Raw genomic sequence first — 20,014 nt, 5'->3', positions numbered from 1 at the left:
GAAATTTGCTGGATGCGACCAAGGAAGGGAGCTGGGTAGGAAACGGTGGTCGAGCTTGGCCGTTGAAAGAAACGGGGTGTTTCTGCTGTGGGTTTGAAGTGTTCTGGATGGTCCAAGTGGCGATGAAAACCAAAAGATCACGGGGCTTCTTATCTCGCGCTCCTTCCTCATTTTTTCAACTATATCTACAAAACTGTAACCGCCACGAGGGAGCGGAACTATCAGCACCAGAATCTACCGGGATTGTATTCCACGCAGTTGTTGGTTTGCCTGTTGTTTTTTGCTATTTGTATTCTTCCATTTTGTTCTAGTATACATATATATATAGATGCTGCTGTCCGATGATGAGGTGCAGGAGCTCCTAGCCGTCACCGCTTCCTCAGGATCGTCGCGGGAGGCGTCTGGGGTCACGGCTTCGTGTGAAAAATTAAACCGTTTGGTTGCAAGCCAGCAGGCGAAAACCAGAACGACTTGGGGGAGACTATTGGAGTTTGTGAAGATTGGGGTGTTTGGATACCCGAACCAGCTAGAAAGATACATTGTACAAAACGAGGCCAACGACTGTTCCTTGATTGCAAAGTATGCCACAGTCACTGACATTGACCTATCACAACAATCAGGCTTGTCTGTGGACAGCGTCACGCTATCGACGTTGAGAATCCCGCATCCGTTGACCAATTTCATGAGAAATGAAGCAAACCAGCAGTTGGCTCCCGAGCTTCAAGAACACATCGACAAGGAGCTCAGCGAAAGCCCCGTGGTGGTTTTCATCCATGGAATGGGGGGACAGATGTCCCAATTTGAGCCCTTGATGGGTTTATTGTCCCAGTGTTGCGAAGTGATATCCTTGGACCTCCCTGGATTTGGGAATTCCAAGGTGAAATTCTTGGAAAATCACAAATTTCTAACTCCAATTTCCAAGGAGGAGCAGGAAAGAATAGCCACTAGTATTGCGAAAATGGCATGGCAGGATTTCCAAACCGACAACATTGTTTGTATTATAAAGGCCTTTTTAACCCAGGAGCTTCCGCAACATAAGAAACTAATCTTGATTGGCCACTCCATGGGAACACACATTTGCGTCAAACTCGCAAAATCGTTACCCAAGCTGCTGGTTGAAGGGATGATATTATTGACCCCGCCCACGATTGTCGATGATGTCCACGTGGACAAGACTCTGTCGTCGACCCCTAAATCACACTCGTTGTTCAAAATATTCACATACTTTCCAACCGCGTTTGACTACTTTCGCATTTGGGATAGACTACCGGGACTAAGCAGTGTCAGTGTTGCGCGGCAGTTGTCCAACACTAGCGCCAACCTGTACAACAGCTTGCGGCAGTTTCGATGGAATTTGGACGTAAACTCGTCGATTGTGTTAAAGTATGGATACGGATTCAAACGAGCAACAACTTCGGAATTGCTAGCTGCATTGAGCCGGTTCAATGACAACCCCAGCGATCAACGCGTATATGAAAAGACGTTGTTTGTGGGAGGCTCAAATGACCTAATGACTCCGGTAAAGGCGATATACGACGCCGACAAGTTTTTATCGGAAACTTTTGGAAGAAAAGTCTCCGCTTGTATCGAGGTGAAAGACGTGGGCCACTCTCTACTTTTGGCCAAGCCCGAATTCATCAGTGGGATGGTACTAAACCACATTGAGCAAAAATTTCCAGAACGGTTGCACTTGTCGCCCGCCTGGGTTTTGAAAGTGAAAGCACTAATATCGGGTGACAAGTGGGGGTTGAAGAATGAATTGAAATGGCTGAACTTGAAACCCATATCTTCAAACATCACCAGACGCGATGACCGTGACGACCCTGAGGTTGCGCCGATATTGGGTATGAAAACTCTTCGAGAAGGCGACAAGTTTCACTCTCCGGCGATTGTGGAGAAGCGCTTTTACCACACGTCGACCACGGCGACGACCACGGATAACGACGTCAAGGGCAACCTCATTGCAATTATAGACATATCCGCCGACATTCCGCCTTACAGCCCGAAGGCGTTCGAAAGGATACAGTATTACAAGTGCGCTACAGTGTCTAAAGTGGTGCCGGACCAAAGTTCCATAAGAAGGTTTCTACAGTTGATTGATGACATTTTGCAGAATAATGACGTTGAAGATCCCCTCATTGGAGTGCATTGTCACTATGGCTTCAACAGGACTGGCTTCCTAATCTGCTGCTACTTGATAGAGAAGTTGGGATGGAGTGTGCAAGAAGCGGTTGATGGGTTCAAGCGGGCAAAGCCACCTGGAATCAAGCACCCGCATTTTATCGACGCATTGTATGTCAGGTACGATAGTTAGAGTAGATATGTTTGATACAAAAGCACCCACAATACAACAACTTTCTCACCATTTCCTTTCCTCCTCAATCTCTTTTTGCTATCCTTACCCAGGAAGTTCTTGAAGACCCCTTTTCGTGATGGTGTATCCTGTTTCCATGAAAAAAAAAAAATGGCACGGCTTCACCAAAAAATAAAAAATGAATATTCATTTCTACAGTCTCACCAAACACGAGTTATCCCAACGTGCGTTATCCAAGCAGCAAAATCCAGGCAGCAAAAAACCCTAGAAGAAATCTCCAGTTCGGGGGGCAGAGGAAGGCAGCATTTTTTGAATTCCTCACAGTCGCAAAGCGATGAAGTTTGGCGAAACCCTCAATGAAGGGTTGGTGACTGAATGGCAGGATCAATACGTTGACTACAAAGCAGGGAAGAAACTTATCAAAAAAGTCCGCAAACTGAAAGACGAGTATGACGAGCAAACCAAGCCTGGAGATTTCTCAACGGTTACTAACAACGATAGAACACCTTTGTTGGATCAACAAAACCACCGCCACCACCACCACGGCGACGATGATGATGATGACGACGGCAATGGTTCAAGACCATATACTCTGGAGGATAGTGCGAGCGTGCTACCGACATCAGCTGACCACCATGATTATACACTGCAACGGCGAACATCGATATTCAACTATTCTTTACGGTCATCGAAAACCGATTATTTCTTGGAAAAGAGGAAGTTTTCGCAATGGCTCGAAGGGCAGCTTGTCAAAGTCGACGAGTTTTACTCTGAACAAGAGCAAGGTGTCTATGAGAGGTTTTTGTTGCTCCAGGACCAGTTGTATCAGATGCGTGATCAAAAAGCGCAGTTAGTTCGTCGAAGGAACCAACACGAGAGAAACCACCCCAGTTTTGCTGGAACTGATAATGTTACTCATAGAGTCAATGAGTTGGCGTTCCATACAAAGTCCTTTATAAGCGAGTTGAACAGGTATGAGCTACCGTCTTTGCCGTCAATGAGATTCTTGAAGAAATGGAGGTTGGGGAGAAAAGGCGAGCACGCAGAGGATAACATTTCCTTACACGTGCAGGATGAAGTCGACTTGAACTACGCCGAGAACAGAGTGCGGAATGGAATTGTTGATTTGTCGGATAAAAACGAGGAAGATGAAGAAGCATCGTATGATTCAGAATCAGATGCCGAGGCGATGGTGCCTCTGGCGGCGGCGACGGGGGTGGCGGGGGTGCCGTCGTCGGCTTATGATGAACAGGACTCGCCAAGCCAAATACAGCGGAATCGGAAAAGAGACTACGCCTTCAAAAAACAGCACTTTGGAGTGCCATATTTATACGCCAAAAAACAGCTCAAGGCAGCCCTTTTAGAAAATTATAGATCGTTGTCGATTCTTCGCTCGTACAAGACGATGAATCAAACTGCGTTTAGAAAAATCACCAAAAAATACGATAAGGCGATGGGTACTCACATCATGGAAACTTTTATGAAGAGAATCGACACCACGGCCTATTTCATGACTAGCGATTTGCTAGACAAGTTGGTTAACCACGTTGAAGAATTGTACATTACCTTTTTTGACCCGGAGTCAAAAGACAGAAAGCACTCGTTGGAGAAGCTCAAAACAATTGCATACGCGATAAACGCCACCGATATGAGACCGCCCTCATTCTACACTGAGTTTTTCACCTCTGGCATCTTATTGGGATTCGGTTTACCGTTGTTTGTTTTGGGCTTGTACACAGCATTGAACAAGACCTTGGGGGGAGAGTTGCCCGAAGGGAAATATCTTCTTCAAATATGGGGTGGGTTCTTCTTTTTGACACTTGCATTTCTTTTGTTTATGGTCAATATGGCAGTGTTTGACCTGTTCCGTATCAATTACAAGTTCATCTTTGAGTTCAACTTTGCCACTTGCTTAAACTACAAGCAGTTTGGCCTTTTACCTAGTTTTGGCTTTTCGCTTCTTTCCCTCGTTGGCTGGTTCAGTTTCAATAATTTTTGGCCGCATGCGTTCCCAGGTCGAGACTGGCCATGGATATTCTTTGGCGTTATGTTAGTCATCTTTATCTGGCCCACGAATGCCTTTTACGGTCCTAGCAGAAGGTGGCTACAATTTGCATTGTGGAGGTTGCTCCTATCTGGGTTGTACCCTGTTGAATTTAGAGATTTCTTCCTCGGAGATATTGTGTGTTCCTTGACCTACACCATGGGTAACATGTCCTTTTTCTTTTGCATGTATGCACATCATTGGAGGGGAACTTTGGCGGGCCAGAATCCAGACGAAAACACTTGCACATCGTCAAAGTCCCATTTGATGGGCTTTTTCAATGCTCTTCCGAGTGTGTGGAGATTGTTGCAGTGCATCCGTCGTTTCATGGACACGGGTGACTGGTTTCCGCATTTGGCCAATATGTTGAAGTACACTTGCTCCATGATTTACTACATGACACTCAGCTTGTATCGAATTGATAGAAGCCTTGAGACCCGAATTGCATTCATTGTGTTTGCTTGTATAAACTCGATATACTGCTCGCTATGGGATATCGTGATGGACTGGTCGTTGTTGCAATCGGGCTCAAAATATTTCTTGCTCCGCGACTACATTATCTACAAAAACCCGTACTATTATTACGCTGCCATGATTGTTGATGTGATTCTCAGGTTCCAGTGGATTTTCTACGCCTTTTTCAGCGATCAGATCCAGCAAAGCGCCGTGACTTCCTTCTGCGTGGCATTGGCAGAAATTTTCCGCCGTTTCATTTGGATATTTTTCAGAATGGAAAACGAGCACTGCACCAATGTCATCTTGTTCCGGGCTTCAAAGGAGACTCCCCTCCCCTATGCCGTCTCAGCGAGGGTTGAAAAAGCAGTCAAAAAGCTAGTGCAACTCAGATACAACGCTACGAAATTCCATGATGAACATGATGAACATCAAGGGACATATGAGCAAATGGGTCCAGGCCCAGGTGAAGAATCCGATGTTGGCTTTACAACTGGCCGGACGCAATCTAGAGGCGACGACTCGGCATCCATCGATATCTCCAGATTGCCGGTTCCCAAGGGTCCACAGTTACAGCGGCGTAAGACATATTTCAAGCAGATTACTGATCGCTTGAATACTGCTCATATCAAAGATTTCCAGCGGAGGAAAACTGCAGTTCCCCTCGATGAGGATAGTGACGAAGAGGATGAAGACGAGGCTAGTGTCGGTGGTAAACGAGAATCCCGGATGTCGTCAATTAGAGAAGATTGATCTTGCGATAGATGCATATATGTGGCACACTTTGCTACTGAGTCCGTGCGATTAGTGGTGGGATATTTTTCACCCATTAAAAAGTCCTTTTGTTTTGCAATCAACCTTGTTTCTTTCTTTCTTTCTTTATTTTGCTTTCCTCTTTCCCTGCGCAATCGCCATACTACTGCGGTAGTGTAATATCTCTTGTTCCCTTTTTTTCCTACAACCAATGGTAAATTGATATTGCAAAATTTTGTTTTTTTTAACTTATTTGAATATATACTCTATTCTTATGTTGTTTTCTTTTTTCTTTCCATTTATTCAAAAGAGGAGACAAAGTCCTTGGTGATCTTGTGCAATTGGTCCAATTCTTCCTTTGACAATTCACCCTTGGTCTTGATAGATTCCAAGATGTGTGATTCGTTGGATTTCAAGTGTTGAACAAAAGCTTCTTCAAATTCACCAACCTTGTTAACAGGCAAGTTGTCCAAGTAACCGTTGACACCGGCAAAGATGACTGGAACTTGTTCTTCAGCAGCCAATGGGTGGTATTGTTTTTGTTTCAAGATTTGGGTCAATCTTTCACCTCTAGCCAAAGTTTGCTTGGTTGAGGCATCCAAATCGGAACCAAATTGAGCGAAAGCAGCAACTTCTCTGTATTGGGCCAAGAACAACTTCAAAGAACCTGCAACTTGTTTCATAGCCTTGACTTGGGCAGCGGAACCGACACGAGACACGGACAAACCAACGTTAATGGCTGGTCTGATACCCTTGTAGAACAATTCAGCTTCCAAGAAAATTTGACCATCAGTGATGGAAATGACATTGGTTGGGATATAAGCAGAGACATCACCACCTTGGGTTTCAATGATTGGCAAAGCGGTCAATGAGCCGGCACCGTTGGATTCGTTCATCTTGGCGGCTCTCTCCAACAATCTCGAGTGCAAGTAGAAAACATCACCTGGGTAAGCTTCTCTTCCTGGAGGTCTTCTCAACAACAAGGACAATTGACGGTAAGCAACAGCTTGTTTGGACAAATCGTCAAAGACAATCAAGGCGTGTTTGCCATTGTCTCTGAACCATTCACCAATAGCGGTGGCGGTGAAAGGAGCAATATACTGCAATGGAGCAGCCTCGGATGCAGTAGCAGCAACAATGACTGAGTATTTAAGGGCGTCATTTTGTTCCAAAGTTTGAACCAACTGAGCAACAGTGGATCTCTTTTGACCAACGGCAACGTAGACACAATACAACTTCTTCTTTTCGTCTGAGCCATTGTTCCATCTCTTTTGGTTCAAGATAGCATCCAAGGCAACAGCGGTTTTACCAGTTTGACGATCACCAATGATCAACTCTCTTTGGCCTCTACCAATTGGCACCAAAGCGTCCACGGCTTTCAAACCAGTTTGCATTGGTTCGTGGACCGAGGTTCTTGGCAAGATACCTGGAGCTTTCACTTGGGCTCTTGAGCTCGATTGAGCATTGATTGGTCCCTTACCGTCAATTGGGTTACCCAAACCGTCAACGACTCTTCCCAACAATTCTGGGCCAACTGGAACAGAAACAATTTGGCCGGTTCTCTTGACAATTTCACCTTCCTTGACCAATCTGTCAGAGTCAAACAAGACCACACCGACTTGGTCAGCCTCCAAGTTCAAGGCCATACCTTTGGCGCCTGAAGCAAATTCAACCAACTCTTCAGCCTGGATGTTGTTTAAACCGAAAATACGAGCAATACCATCACTAAAAGAGTTTACATTTGTTAGTATTGATACAAGTTTTCTTTCTTTCTAATATATGTCAAAGACTTTGAGCTGGATGGGAAATGAGGGTTTGTGTGTGTGTATATGTATATATGGTGTGTGTGTGTGTGTGCACTGCTGCCAGAAAAAATTAAAAAAAAAAAAAATACTACTGGCCAATGAGAAAGCCGAGCGTCCATCTGAAGGCAGCAGCAGCGGGACAAACAGTGCCATCACTTTTTTGATGTGGTTCCCCGTTGAAACGAGTGATGTTCAGATGGATCCCAAGTCTCAAGTGGTTGTCATTTGAGTTCTTGTTGTTGTTAAACATACCCAACGGACAAGACTTTACCGGTTTCGTTCAAGTTTGCTTCGTCTGAGACACCTCTGATTCTGTCTTCCAAGATTGAAGAAACTTCGGTTGGAGCAGCTTTAGCAGAAGCGTATCTTTGAGCAGTCAACAAGGTTGGACGAGCCTGTTGAAAGTTGTTAGTATCAACTCTCCTGGGGGAGAAAAAAAAATGACGAAATTGCCTCCAAGAAATTGCCCGTGTTCGGGCAACCCCCTCCGCCGGGTGGCCTGGACCAATGCAATTGCTCTAGCTCGAGCAATTTCAGTTCGCCCATACAAGGACAGTGTGCAATTGCTCTCGGATTGAGCTAACTAGCCATGATTTTTTCCTTTTGGTGCCTTGTGGGGGCCGGATTTCTCTTCTCTGTAAAAAAAAAAAATTCTCCTTGCAAAAGCGAATAGGTACATACAACTCTTAATGACGATTTAGCAGCAACAGCAGCAGCACGGGCTGCGTTACGTAAGACTGGACGAGCTGACAACATATCTGAGGTGAATTGAGTCGGTGTCTTGAATACCTTATGTTGTTGGATTGAAAGAAAGAGAAGATTTCAAGTGAAAATCGCTGGAAAAAAAAAGTCGACTACTACTACTACTACTAACACCACCAGTACTATTAGTGTGAGTCTCGTTCGTTCGTGGTATTGTGTGGGCGAGAAAGCGAGAGTTTGGGGGCGGTAGCGCCGCTTGGTAGCGGGCAATGTTACCACCAGTGCGGTTTTTTGTCTCAGCCAATAAATTTTCATTCCGAGCGCTCTTGCATTTGGTAGCGTTGGGGTCTCCCGTGTTGGCGGTATGTCAGCCCACCAAACAAACTCTGCGTGTGTGTGTGTGTGTGTGTGGAGGGCGTGTGTAGATCGAATTGAAAATTTGGCACGAGGAGTGGATTTGCAGCCATCACGATTTGGGAACTAGTTTGCAAACAGCAATTGGTCTTTGTAGGAAATGATTCAGCTGGGGAAGGGTCGATTCTACTGGGAACAAGAAGGCGTGTTGGGCGTCCTGTTCAAAGAGAGATGCACAAATTTCACGCTTTGTTACCTTTGGTGGAATACTCAGAGTTCGACACGTGAGCCGAAATAAACGTCTTTTTTTCGTTTTTTTTTTTTCAAAACAGCGGCTCAAGCTGAGTTTTAGTTATTTTCCACCCAAGTGTGTTTTTCATGCTTGTTGAGCGACAAGTTGTTGGCTCAAACTTGTTGTCCCAGTGTTAGTGTATGTGTGTGCACTCGGTTTTGCCTGGTCGAACAAGTTCAACTGCGACAGGCTACCGGGAAAAAAAAAATTTCCAATTCTCCCATAAAAAAAAAAAAAAAAGGATCCCTGATCGTTGCTTCCATTCGACTCCTTCAACGCTATATCTCAATCACGGTTACAATGTTGGTGAGGAACGCAAAGAATAGGATCCTTCTTGGCCAACCTTGGAAGGGGTGTATCCGATATAACTCATCGACACAGAAAAAACAGGATGCCAGCGAGGATGCGGGCGTGTCGCAAGGTCCCACGAAAGTCACCGACTTTAGTCTTAACGACATCTTTAGCAGAATTAAAAAATCGTCGGTGAAAGCTGCCGAATTGAAGAAACAACGAGAAAGTGAAGCAAAAGAGCGAGACGAGGCCAGAAAGACTCGGTTGCAGCTGGGGTTTCGCAAAGAAGGCGGCCAGTCTGGGTTTCCTGGCAAAGGCCAGTCTGGGTTTCCTGGCGACAACAGACAAGCCAGGGGCCCACAACGTCCGTTTCGTGGCGAAGGAAGAAATTCGCCGCAATCTCAGCAGGACGCACGAGCAAGGGCAAGTTACTCTCACACCACGGAAAACAGACGCTCAGGATTTTTTTCAAACAACGCGAGAACGAATCTTGGCCAAGAGTCTCGTGCGTCAGATTCTGAACCAGCTTCAACCCAATCTTTCTCTAGAAGAGGAAAAGACAATTCAAAACGTGATCAAGTCGCAAAAATGGGATACGAGAACACGTCTTTATTCGAAGGACCTCAAGAGTCTTCTCAGCGTGCCAAATTATTCCCGTCAGTCGGTGGATATAACGACGGGGCTCAAAGACGTCAAAGACAAGCGAGATCAAGTTCATTCACGAGAAAGCCACCATTTGCAAGAGGAAAAGCCGAAGGTAGAAAAACAGCCAGATTTGGTCAAGCCGAATCAAAACCAACGGTTGCTGGTAGGATCGAGTCGAAAGAATTGGTCGCGGCGGACTTGAATCCGCAAATGACCCCCGAGCATTTTTTCTACGGTAGAGCTCCCAGTTTCTTGAATTCTTCCCTTTCTTCGAGGTTGGCCTCCATTGCCAAATTGACATTGATTGACTCAAAGTATCCGTATCAACTCCCAAGGGAGATTATCGACCAAGCTCCACCTACGCGTCACAACCAGTTCATTTTGCAAAAGAACTGGGAAGTCGAACCCCAGCAGGAGTTGTTGAAGTATAGAGTAAACACCATTGGATTGGGCAAACCTGAACTGATTGACGCCACGGATGCTACGAATCCCGTGTTGAAGAAGGTTGCGCATGATATTGAAATCAATGCTTCGATGAATATAGCACAGAAACAGACCATGTTTGACACTATTAGGGACATGAACAACATCAAGGACATTTTCAAAAACGCTCCTTGGAGAAAACAGGCTTCAAATTAGAGAAAAAAGAGAAGAGGAGAGTGGGGTGTGTGTGGCTACGATGTATATAGAACGTATCAAGATGATGACTTTTTTCTCGTTTTTTTTGACACTGTAACAAGAGAAAGAAAAAAAAAAAAGACAAAGCCATGCAAAGCATCTGGATTTATCTGGATTCGGTTGAATGTCGTCGACGGGTTGGATCTACTCATAGTTTGACCCAAGTGAGCTGGATGGGAAACTTGCAGCTATTCCTCTGTTCTGTTCTTGCTGTTTCAATCAGCACTGTGCAGATCGTTTTGTTGTGCTTGTTTTTTTGTTTTTTTTTTATTTCTTATTTTTTGGCCCGAGCCGATGTGGGATCCTGGCGGTAGATTCTCACGCCACAACTTTGACAAACAGTCCACAATCGATTGCAAATTTATCAAAAAAAAAGTGCATTAATTTCGCGATAACATATCCTCTTATACCAGGTTAACAACAGTGCTACTCTAGCAACACCATATTGTCCCATGACTTTAATCACCCTATGGTGACATTAAAAAGCCAACCCAAAAAGAAAAAAAAAAGAAAACGAAAAACTTGCCTTTACCAACGAAACAAAAAACAAACTGCCGGATAAGCTATCAATTGATGATATACACATTCATCATATTTTCGTGAATAACGATCTCCATGATATCGTGCCTTTGCTGTCGAGATGTTGTAGCATGTGGGACTCTCTGTACGAATATATGAACGGCAAAGTGGTCGAAATGGCAAGGTAGCCTATGAGTAAAGCAGCCGAGTATCTAGAGCTGATTGTGCCTGTCGGCGAGGATGCTTTCATGTAGTATGTGTGCATTATTCTGGAGACCAAAAGCCGGGTAGGTTGTTTGCTAAGTTTGTGTATTGAATGAAAAGTGATTTCAAGTTGATATTTATAACGGATGCTTGCTCAAGAAGGGTGGAACTTTTTGCGGCAGCACTTTGCCTGGTTATATATATTTCCCAACCACGGTGGTACATGGTGGTATATTCTGTAGCTGCAGCCGTGCATACCGACGGAAAGAGGTGTCTATGTAGCAAACCGCACACGGGGCGATTTTGTATATCTTTGGCCCTAAATGAAAAAGATCGCATGATTTTTTTTGGCTCGTAACGGGAGACATGCAAGAGGCAGCTTATACCCTCCATTGCCACCACCAACCACCGCCACAACTCACCACTCAACAACTCATTACATCCACCCCAGTATTAAATAATATAGTTCTTATTTTCTCTCTGCCCCTCCACCCTTCTTCTTCATGTTATTTTACTCATGCTGGAGTTATAGAAGAGTTATATTTCATTCCCCCCCTAAACGAGATGACTGCGAGAACAGAATGAGGTGATATTGAGCATTTCCGTGCGTGATAATCCCCCCCCCCCAGTTGCCTCGCATCGCTTACCTCCGCCAAAAACAAACAAAAAATAAAGAAGGTCAGTGTATACGATGAACGACATTATGTAGATATCGCGGCCCGTTCTACAACATTGCGATAGTTGCTGAAGCAGACACTTCTCTTTGCAACCAAGTGTGGCTAAATCACGAGTCTCTAAATGGTGGTTGATGTAGTAGTGCGCGACAATTATAGGCGAATTCCGTCAAAGAGCTTCCTCCCCTCGCTGGCCCTCCCCGCGGACTAATTACGTCCACTTCCGCTACCACATGCACCTCGAGAGCGGCATCTTCCCCACCTCCATAACCCCCCTTTTCTTTAACCCGTAAGCAAAGGTTTTTCCGAAATCTGGGGAACAGCGTCAACGAGCTTGCGCATTTTCTTCTCTAATGGTCTGATTTCTTCCCTCTGCTTCGTTGCGGGAACTTTTGATCCAGCTCAGACCATGTCCCCATGCTTTTTGTTTTTTACTGCAGAAGTAGCATCGTCTTGAAACGTGGAAAAAAGTAGCGGGAACAAAAGCTACAACTTGTTTTCTTGGATAGTTGTGTGAGCTCATTGGAGTTGCGCGAGGTTAGAGCCTCTTCTTTTCACACGTTGAGAGAAATGGAAAATGCACGTCTGTATTTGTTTTCGGTTTCGATACATTTGAAAAGAAAAATAGAGGACGAGGACGAGGACGAGTTATACACGTCTAAATGAGTTTTTAGACGTGTCGCGACGACGCAATTGCAATACCTCGTGTTGTTGTTGTTGTTGTTGTTGTAGTTGCTGGTCTCAGCAAATTGTGCGAGAGTCGGAGTTTCTGGTTATAATCGCACATCCAGTGTGTTTGACAGAACTAAGCCTCTGGTTCCTTTTGGTTAGGAGCAAGTTGTCCCAAACGAGAGGGATTCTAGAATTTGGAGTTTTTCGTCCTGTCGTATAAGGTCAACAACTGAAAGATGCATCGGCTTAAGAACCGGGCTTTTTGTTCAAATTTAGTTGCATGGGCTCAAACGACAAAAGGCATAGTTTGCACCCTGTTGGTCTGTTGAGATTGGAATCGCGCAGTGGTCCTTGAACCTCCCATTCCCGGAACCACCACGGAATACAAAAAATGAAAAAATAAAATAGTCATACAAGTGAGATCTGAGATAACCGTGGATGCATAGAGAGGGTTTTTCAAAATTTCAACACCGCATCAACAACGAGAACAAGAACGCCAACGCAGTAACATGATATAACATCAAGGTTTACTATCGGGAAAGATGTCATTCGAAGTGGTGCTACTACCTCGCACCTGGTTCCGTTCCTCATCGCCAACACTACCACAATCACTTGAAAACTTGACCAAGCTAATCAACAAATCCTACGATAAACCCAGATTGAAATATGATGTGATTCAAAGTCCAAGAATCACATCGCCTCAGAATTTCTTCAAGGACCTCGCGGTAGCGCCAAATGATGACATTTGTTTCTTTCTTCTCCTCGGAGACAGAAACACATTTGCCAGCTTGGTGGTCCAAGCTGGGTTCAAGCGGGATTTTGACGACACCAACGTCGCCACGAGCTACAGTTGCGATATTCCGCAGCAGTATCGCCATTATTTCGATTGGGAAACGTTGCAAGATGCCAAAGTTACAGTAGCGCAAACGAATTGGCAGTTTCTGGGTGAAATGTTGCTGCGGTGTCTTGGTTCCCTTGCGTTCAGATCGTATCACGGACCGCCCGTGGCGCACGTAGCTAAACGTGCATGTCAACTCGAGCTCACTGCGTTTACGTCCTATATCAAGGGCGGAGCTCCCATGTTTATGAATTTTGTCATTGACAAGATCTTGACTGATCCGGTTTATTTTCCACTTGTTTCAAGCGCGCAGCGAGAGCTTGCCAAGTGTGACAAGATTGTTCTTCATGGCGATTGCATTATTGAGCATGACTTGCTTCCTTATTACACTGAAGTTTTGGAGTTTGTAGAGAGCGACTCGGATCAGCTATTGGTTGAAATTGATGAGAATCTATATGCTGCTGCCATTGATGTATATGCCAAGAGACCATTCCACCTCGCCTTTGTTTATAGGGTCATAGAGTTATAGAATTATAAATCGAAAAAAAGATGTGTTGAGAATACACATCATGAGAAGTTGCTTTCAAAATTGATATGTTTTTTCGTGGTGACTGATTCCTCAAGATCACCATGACGGAGCTTCGATCTTATCAAGACTGACTCATTTTCTTGAAAAGACAATGCAAAGGATTCCACCGCTCGATATAAATACAGCCGCTATGCCGTTGATCATAGGACTCATTCCTTACATTCTAGCTTCTTTCCCCACCCCCCTCGTTGATACAATTTTTCACTTCCATATTGAAGAGCAGCAGCCATTCCAGCGATACCATATAAATGGCTCTCGAGGTGTTGATCTTGCCCTACTCCTGGTTTAAATCAAGAACGGCGTTCCTCGAGCTCCAGTGCTTGATAAACAAGGCATACGACAAGCCCCAACACCAATTCAAGCTCATTGAAACACCGCGAATCTACACGGAGACCTCGCTATTGAAAGATTTGTACATTAGCCCCAACGATGAATGTTGTTTTTATTTGTTGCTTGGTGGTTGTAACGAGATCCACCAGTTTGAAGAACAAAATGGCGTGAGGAACTTTAAAGAGAGACAAGTTGAGGCATGCTTTGATTGCGACATCACTGAGGAGTTCATTTCGAAGTTCGACTTGTCGCGTTTGGACGATGCCAAGATCACCATCGCTGATGATTCCTTTGAGATGGATGATCGTGTAGTGAGGCGCTGTTTAGTTGCACTCGCGTTGAAGACATACCACGGTCAATTATTCCAGAGTTCGGAGACCAGAGCTAAAGTTTACGAATTGACGGCATTCTGCTCGTTTATGAGAAACGCAGCTGCAAGGTTTCTCAACTACGTCATTGACCATCTTTTGCTATCGCCAGACTTGTTTCAAATTTTGAGCACATCCACTAAACTCAAGGAGCTCGATGCGATCATCATCCACGCGGATTACATTGTTGAGCATAATCTCGAACAGTACTATCTTGCAAAATGCGGTTTCCAAAAGCTGCCGCAGGAAGAGGATACGCATATTAAGGTCAACCTGGATGGTGCTGCAACTTATCTCGTTGCTGAAAAGACGGTTGTTGCAAATAGAGATTTCCATATTTCGTATATTTATAGAGTTATAGAAGTAGCGTAATAGAGTCATTATGACAGAACTAGTTCTTTTCTTTTTCTTTTTTAGAGGGAGAATGAATGTTTAAAACCCATATTCATCTTTGCAAAGCAGCCTAAAAAGAGGTGTGGGGGATGTAAAGGTGGGGGGGGGGGGGGTTATGGTTGGTGGTGGTGGCTAGTGTTTTCAAGGATTGCGCTCACTTTGGACCCTGCTTTCGAATCCCCCCAATCATTTAATCAATTTTGCTCTCTTTTTTGTTTTCAAATCATAGCCGTTGAACAAAAAACCCCCAATTATGCATATACTTGCATTTGACACAGCATGGTTTTTGCAGCCAAATCAACTGTTCCACGTTATCAGGAACTTGATCAACAAGGGCTACAGTAAAGCGCGCAAGAAATACAATGTCATCACTTCACCCAGGATCTTGTCTCCAGAAACGGTGTTGCGAGATTTGGGCATATCCGCAAATGGAGACTCGGTGTTTATCATGTACCTCTTGATGGACGAAGATTTGAAACATGGGAAAAGAGACTTTGCAAATGAAGATCTTGATTCCAGTTTCAATTGCGATGTCCCGTTTAAGCAATTGCAGTTTGCGGATGTTGCCGTCGAATACGTCGCGAGCGATTTCCACCTCGTTGAAGACACGCTCGACTCATGCATCGCGACATTGGCATTTGCTTCAATGGACAATGAGCCAAACGCGTTTGAATTGACTTGCGTCGCTTCGTTTATGCCGACTATGGGCTATAGATTTCTCAACTATGTCTTGAATGAACAAGTCTTGCCCTTAGAAATGCTTAACCGGGGCCGAGCCCAAAAAGAGAACCAAGAAGAAAATAATGGTAAGCTCGTTATTATTGCTGATTGTGTCGTTGAGCATGAATTAGTAAGTTATTACGAACAAAAATGCAAATTTGCCAAAGTAGATCAAGTGCTCATTCGCGCTGACGATGAAATGAACCTTGATCCGGACGTATGGTGGTCTTCAGTTAGAGATTTCCACTTGGCAAGGGTGCGCAGAACAATCTTGGTCAGGGCTAAGTGATTTTGTCGATGCAAAGAGAAAAAAGCGTTACCGTCAACTCTCCACTAGGGGGGGAAGGCTAAGAAAAGAATGAATTCAGGGGGGGAAGAGGGCAGAACAGAATTAGAGAAATTTGGATTACTGGAGGGAAAATTCGTTACCTTTATAGGGTATTGAACTTAAGCTTCCTTCTTATCCAACTATACCATTCGAGGGGGGGGGGTTTACAAGACCAAAATTTTTAATTATATTCTCTTTTTTAAAATCCTTTTTCTTTGTTTTTTGCAGTTTTAAATTCAAAAGTTACCCTCTTTCTATCTTTCTCTCCATCTTTCTTGTTTCGAATTTGACTTCCTGTCTTTTTCCATCTTGGTAATCCACCATTGACTCCAATGCGCCTTGTCCCTGGGAGAGAACAAGGGAGGGTGCGATTATGGGTGGTGGTCTCCGCTACGACAGGGACTCATTTTAAACTTGGCTGACTTCACGATATTTTTTTTTTTTCAGATTTTTGTTTAGCCACCACCCCAACAACCCTTTTTCCAACACCTGTTAGCTACGCTCCGAGTTTATGTCTATAAAAGGTAACATGTTCACAATATTCTGCAAGAGATGCCCCTTCGTAGGAATTGCTATTTGCAAACTGCAATCAGCAAAAGACATGGCCAGAAACGAAACTGATGAAAAGCAGCTGATATTAAAAGGCTGCAATCTTCCTCCCAGATTCGAAAAAAAACGGCCCCTAACCCCCCTTCGCCCTCTCTCTTTCTGTTTCTTACTCTCATCTTGACATCTCTTTGTTGTTTAAAAAGAAACGAGAGTAGAAAAGAACAATGGCTGTTGAACAGATCACCAAAGGCGGTGCGTCCACCGCCGTGGTCGGCTCCAAACAACGGGAAGAAGAGCAAATAGTCAATGGAGTCAACTTGGTGAAATTGAGAATCCCCAGTGTACAAGCGAGAGATTTCGAATCCACCATTCTCGCTGGCAGAAATCACCACATAATAAGAAATGAAAAATTGCCCACGCTCACGAGAACTAGGGGCACCGGCATCGACGGTGATGGAAAAGAAGAAGAGGACAAGCTCATGCACGTTTCCGACTCACGCATCTTCCATGCGGCTGTAGTTCGGTCTTCGCTAATCTTGACTTTTGGCGTTGCTGTCTGCTTGAATTCTGCTGCTTGGTTGGTACTGCTTGTTTGGGAAACAATTAGCTGCTGGTTAATTAGGTTGATTTTTTAGTTCGAACATTATCGGCTTGCTTCACTTGTCATTTGACAACGGGGGGTCGGATTCCTTGGTACGTGTACTAGCAAGGTTGATCCATAGGAAAAAATTACGACCCAATATACATTAAAAGTTCATTTCTTTCATCGATTTGTTGTTTGCGTAGAAGGAGAATTATTTTGCAACCAGTGAACAATATTGGTGCCGTTTTGCTTCCAAAAAAGTAAAAAATATATTTTGTTTGGAAACAAGTGGTATGGATATTCAAATTTTTTCCGCTACACTGACATTGACATCTATGCTTTGGAAACTCGGTCCAGGGTTACGATTGTACTCTACGGACTGGACTTCTTCAGACTTCAGGGGGGTACCCCTTGGGCTCGAACCTCAAGTGCTGTTGGTTGAAATAGTGCTCGAGTTTCCAATTAGCCGAAAAAGTGGAGATGTCGCGGTTCCCCCTATACACGAGAACAGCGAAATTTATCCGTCCCTTGTTTTGTTAGTAAGTCTCCCCCTTGGGCCTCCCCCTTGGGCCCGCCCCCCCCTTCGCCTCAACCCCTTAGTGGCTCGCTGTTTCTCGTTCTCCGCAAATCTGAGATTTCCCCGGTTTCCCTTTACTGCTGACAGCAATAGAAATTCAACTTTTCAGCGCCACTTTTCTTTCCCCCCAGGAAGGCACCAAACACCTCTAGTAGTTTTTTTCAGTTTTTTAGGAAAAAAGATAAAGGTAAGGTCAAGATGGTCGATTTCAATGTTGACGGTAAGATCGCCGTTGTCACCGGAGGAACTCGTGGGTTGGGTATGCACTGTGCCGAAGCTCTAGTCGAAAATGGAGCAAAGACGGTGGTTGTTACGTCGAGAAAAGCCAAGGCTTGTGAAGATGCCAAAACACACCTAGAAGAAGTGGCTAAAAAAAACGGCAAACTGGTCAAGATCATTGCCATCCCCGCGGATTTATCAGATGAGGCCCAGTGCGAGAAATTCTATGAAGAGGTTGCTGAGCAAGTTGATAAAGTCGACATCTTGATTGCCAATGCCGGAGCCACTTGGGGCGCTCCATTGGAAGACCACGACATCAAGGCCATCAAAAAGGTGATCAATCTAAACATTGTTGCCGTTTTCCACACCATCAAATTGTTTACTCCACTATTGGAAAAAGCCGCCACAAACGAAGACCCTTCCAGAATCATCATCATGTCCTCGATCATCAGTGTCTTGAACAACGATGCCGTGGGAACCTACGGCTACTTGGCCTCGAAAGCAGCTGTGTCCCACTTGGGTAGAAACTTGGCCGTTCAATTTGCCCCAAGACACATCAATGTCAACAATATCTTGCCAGGCTTTTTCCCAACAAAGATGGCTCAGGGTTTAATCGACATGGGAGGCCAATTGCTTAGAGAAACTAACCCCAGAGGTAGATTGGGCGAAAAGGAAGATTTGCAAGCTGCCTTGTTGTTCCTCTGCTCGAAACAGGCCAACTATATAAACGGAGTCGATTTACCGGTTGATGGCGGTGCTCGTTTGAACAGCCCCGCTTCTCACTTTTAGAAGTGGAGAACATATATTTGAATACACATTTACAATAACCTGTACATTAACAAATTACAGGCAAATGTTTTTCTATCAGGGACATGGTAACCGATTCCATGGGATTTTCGATCTTCTCTAGATTTCTTTCATACAGAAGCGCAATTGGAATTATAATTCTCCGTCCACCGCTCAAATAGGAAAATAAAAAAGGAAGGAAAAAGAACAACGAAAATAGAGAAAGAAGCAAGGTAGAGAACAACCCGCCATATCTCAATTTCATTCTCAAGAAACACCTCTAAAACTATGTCACACGTATCAATTGTAACGGGAGCGTCAAGGGGTATGTGTCAACTTGCTAACTCAAGTCATAGCTAAGACTAATTTAAAAAATTTGCCAGAATTGCGAAACTAATTGAAAAATTGTTGCAGGGATCGGTGAAGCAATTGTCGATATTCTTTTGCAAAACAAGGGGTCAAAAGTCGTTGCCGTTGCCAGGTCAAAAGAAGCACTCGTTGCATTGCAAACCAAATACGGCAAGGATAGAGTCGAGATTGTTGCCGGCGACGTGACAGCATCGGAAACTTCCAAGCAGGCAGTAGCGACAGCCATTTCCAAGTTTGGCCAGTTGAACTCGGTGATCGCCAATGCCGGAGTCATTGATCCAGTGGGCAAGATCGAAGAGACGGCAATTGAGGATTGGAAGAAATTGTATGACATCAACTTGTTTTCCGTCGTGCAGTTGATTCAACACGCGTTGCCCGAGTTGCAAAAGACGAAAGGTAACGTTGTTGCTGTGAGTTCCGGCGCCGCGACTTCAGCATATAGCGGATGGTACGCGTACGGAAGCTCGAAAGCCGCCTTGAACCACCTCATATTGTCACTAGCTACCGAAGAGAAAAACTCGGGAGTCCAAGCCATTTCCATAGCTCCCGGAGTTGTTGCTACCGATATGCAAAAGGAAATCAGAGAAAAACACGGCGTTGGAATGAATCCTGAGGTATGGCAAAGATTCATTGACTTGCATAAGAATAAGCAATTGGTTGACGCCGATGAGCCTGGTGCTGTGTTGGCTAATTTGGCTTTAAAAGGATGGCCGGAGGAAGTCAATGGTCAGTTTTTGAGATACAACGATGAAAAGCTCTCGTCATACCGGAAATGATGTAAAGCACTCCAAACACACACACACACATATTTATATATAGATCACCAAGTGATTGATATAGAGAGGTATCGACAAGATTTTGGAATATTAAGGTTACGGGTAGATTGAGAGTAGATTGAATTATTTTCTAAAAGGGACTGCGATCTCGGCCAAAATAAAAAAAAAAAAAATTTGGAAGGGGATCTC

The 20,014-nt window shown here is 44.4% G+C and overlaps 11 protein-coding genes across 11 annotated transcripts; 9 read left to right on the top strand and 2 right to left on the bottom strand. All coding sequences in view use genetic code 12, as the record gives it.

Annotated features, from left to right (window-relative positions):
• Positions 1 to 328: 328 nt before the first annotated feature.
• LODBEIA_P26080 (uncharacterized protein) lies at positions 329 to 2,314 on the top strand (the record flags this gene model as incomplete). The annotated part of the gene is made up of 1 exon (XM_066972626.1): positions 329 to 2,314. One exon carries the CDS (start codon positions 329 to 331, stop codon positions 2,312 to 2,314), a length of 1,986 nt encoding a protein of 661 aa, XP_066829546.1.
• A 334-nt stretch (positions 2,315 to 2,648) lies between these two features.
• Positions 2,649 to 5,564, top strand: LODBEIA_P26070 (uncharacterized protein; the record flags this gene model as incomplete). Its single annotated transcript, XM_066972625.1, has 1 exon — positions 2,649 to 5,564. One exon carries the CDS (start codon positions 2,649 to 2,651, stop codon positions 5,562 to 5,564), a length of 2,916 nt encoding a protein of 971 aa, XP_066829545.1.
• Positions 5,565 to 5,863: 299 nt separating this feature from the next.
• On the bottom strand, positions 5,864 to 7,522 carry LODBEIA_P26060 (uncharacterized protein; the record flags this gene model as incomplete). Its single annotated transcript, XM_066972624.1, has 2 exons — positions 5,864 to 7,289; positions 7,515 to 7,522. 2 exons carry the CDS (start codon positions 7,520 to 7,522, stop codon positions 5,864 to 5,866), a joined length of 1,434 nt encoding a protein of 477 aa, XP_066829544.1.
• An 89-nt stretch (positions 7,523 to 7,611) lies between these two features.
• LODBEIA_P26050 (uncharacterized protein) lies at positions 7,612 to 8,125 on the bottom strand (the record flags this gene model as incomplete). The annotated part of the gene is made up of 2 exons (XM_066972623.1): positions 7,612 to 7,764; positions 8,051 to 8,125. 2 exons carry the CDS (start codon positions 8,123 to 8,125, stop codon positions 7,612 to 7,614), a joined length of 228 nt encoding a protein of 75 aa, XP_066829543.1.
• An 892-nt stretch (positions 8,126 to 9,017) lies between these two features.
• Positions 9,018 to 10,292, top strand: LODBEIA_P26040 (uncharacterized protein; the record flags this gene model as incomplete). Its single annotated transcript, XM_066972622.1, has 1 exon — positions 9,018 to 10,292. One exon carries the CDS (start codon positions 9,018 to 9,020, stop codon positions 10,290 to 10,292), a length of 1,275 nt encoding a protein of 424 aa, XP_066829542.1.
• Positions 10,293 to 12,942: 2,650 nt separating this feature from the next.
• Positions 12,943 to 13,767, top strand: LODBEIA_P26030 (uncharacterized protein; the record flags this gene model as incomplete). The annotated part of the gene is made up of 1 exon (XM_066972621.1): positions 12,943 to 13,767. The coding sequence occupies one exon, from the start codon at positions 12,943 to 12,945 to the stop codon at positions 13,765 to 13,767; it is 825 nt and encodes a 274-aa protein (XP_066829541.1).
• A 308-nt stretch (positions 13,768 to 14,075) lies between these two features.
• LODBEIA_P26020 (uncharacterized protein) lies at positions 14,076 to 14,897 on the top strand (the record flags this gene model as incomplete). The annotated part of the gene is made up of 1 exon (XM_066972620.1): positions 14,076 to 14,897. The coding sequence occupies one exon, from the start codon at positions 14,076 to 14,078 to the stop codon at positions 14,895 to 14,897; it is 822 nt and encodes a 273-aa protein (XP_066829540.1).
• A 274-nt stretch (positions 14,898 to 15,171) lies between these two features.
• LODBEIA_P26010 (uncharacterized protein) lies at positions 15,172 to 15,927 on the top strand (the record flags this gene model as incomplete). Its single annotated transcript, XM_066972619.1, has 1 exon — positions 15,172 to 15,927. One exon carries the CDS (start codon positions 15,172 to 15,174, stop codon positions 15,925 to 15,927), a length of 756 nt encoding a protein of 251 aa, XP_066829539.1.
• An 812-nt stretch (positions 15,928 to 16,739) lies between these two features.
• Positions 16,740 to 17,150, top strand: LODBEIA_P26000 (uncharacterized protein; the record flags this gene model as incomplete). Its single annotated transcript, XM_066972618.1, has 1 exon — positions 16,740 to 17,150. The coding sequence occupies one exon, from the start codon at positions 16,740 to 16,742 to the stop codon at positions 17,148 to 17,150; it is 411 nt and encodes a 136-aa protein (XP_066829538.1).
• A 723-nt stretch (positions 17,151 to 17,873) lies between these two features.
• LODBEIA_P25990 (uncharacterized protein) lies at positions 17,874 to 18,683 on the top strand (the record flags this gene model as incomplete). The annotated part of the gene is made up of 1 exon (XM_066972615.1): positions 17,874 to 18,683. One exon carries the CDS (start codon positions 17,874 to 17,876, stop codon positions 18,681 to 18,683), a length of 810 nt encoding a protein of 269 aa, XP_066829537.1.
• A 285-nt stretch (positions 18,684 to 18,968) lies between these two features.
• Positions 18,969 to 19,825, top strand: LODBEIA_P25980 (uncharacterized protein; the record flags this gene model as incomplete). Its single annotated transcript, XM_066972614.1, has 2 exons — positions 18,969 to 19,005; positions 19,095 to 19,825. The coding sequence occupies 2 exons, from the start codon at positions 18,969 to 18,971 to the stop codon at positions 19,823 to 19,825; spliced, it is 768 nt and encodes a 255-aa protein (XP_066829536.1).
• Positions 19,826 to 20,014: the final 189 nt, after the last annotated feature.

This window comes from Lodderomyces beijingensis (genome assembly GCF_963989305.1).
Source record: "Lodderomyces beijingensis strain CBS 14171 genome assembly, chromosome: 3".
NCBI classification, from domain to species: Eukaryota; Fungi; Ascomycota; class Pichiomycetes; order Serinales; family Debaryomycetaceae; genus Lodderomyces; species Lodderomyces beijingensis.
The sequence above is the reverse complement of the archived record's forward strand: the minus strand, read 5'-3'. Positions and strand labels throughout refer to the sequence as shown.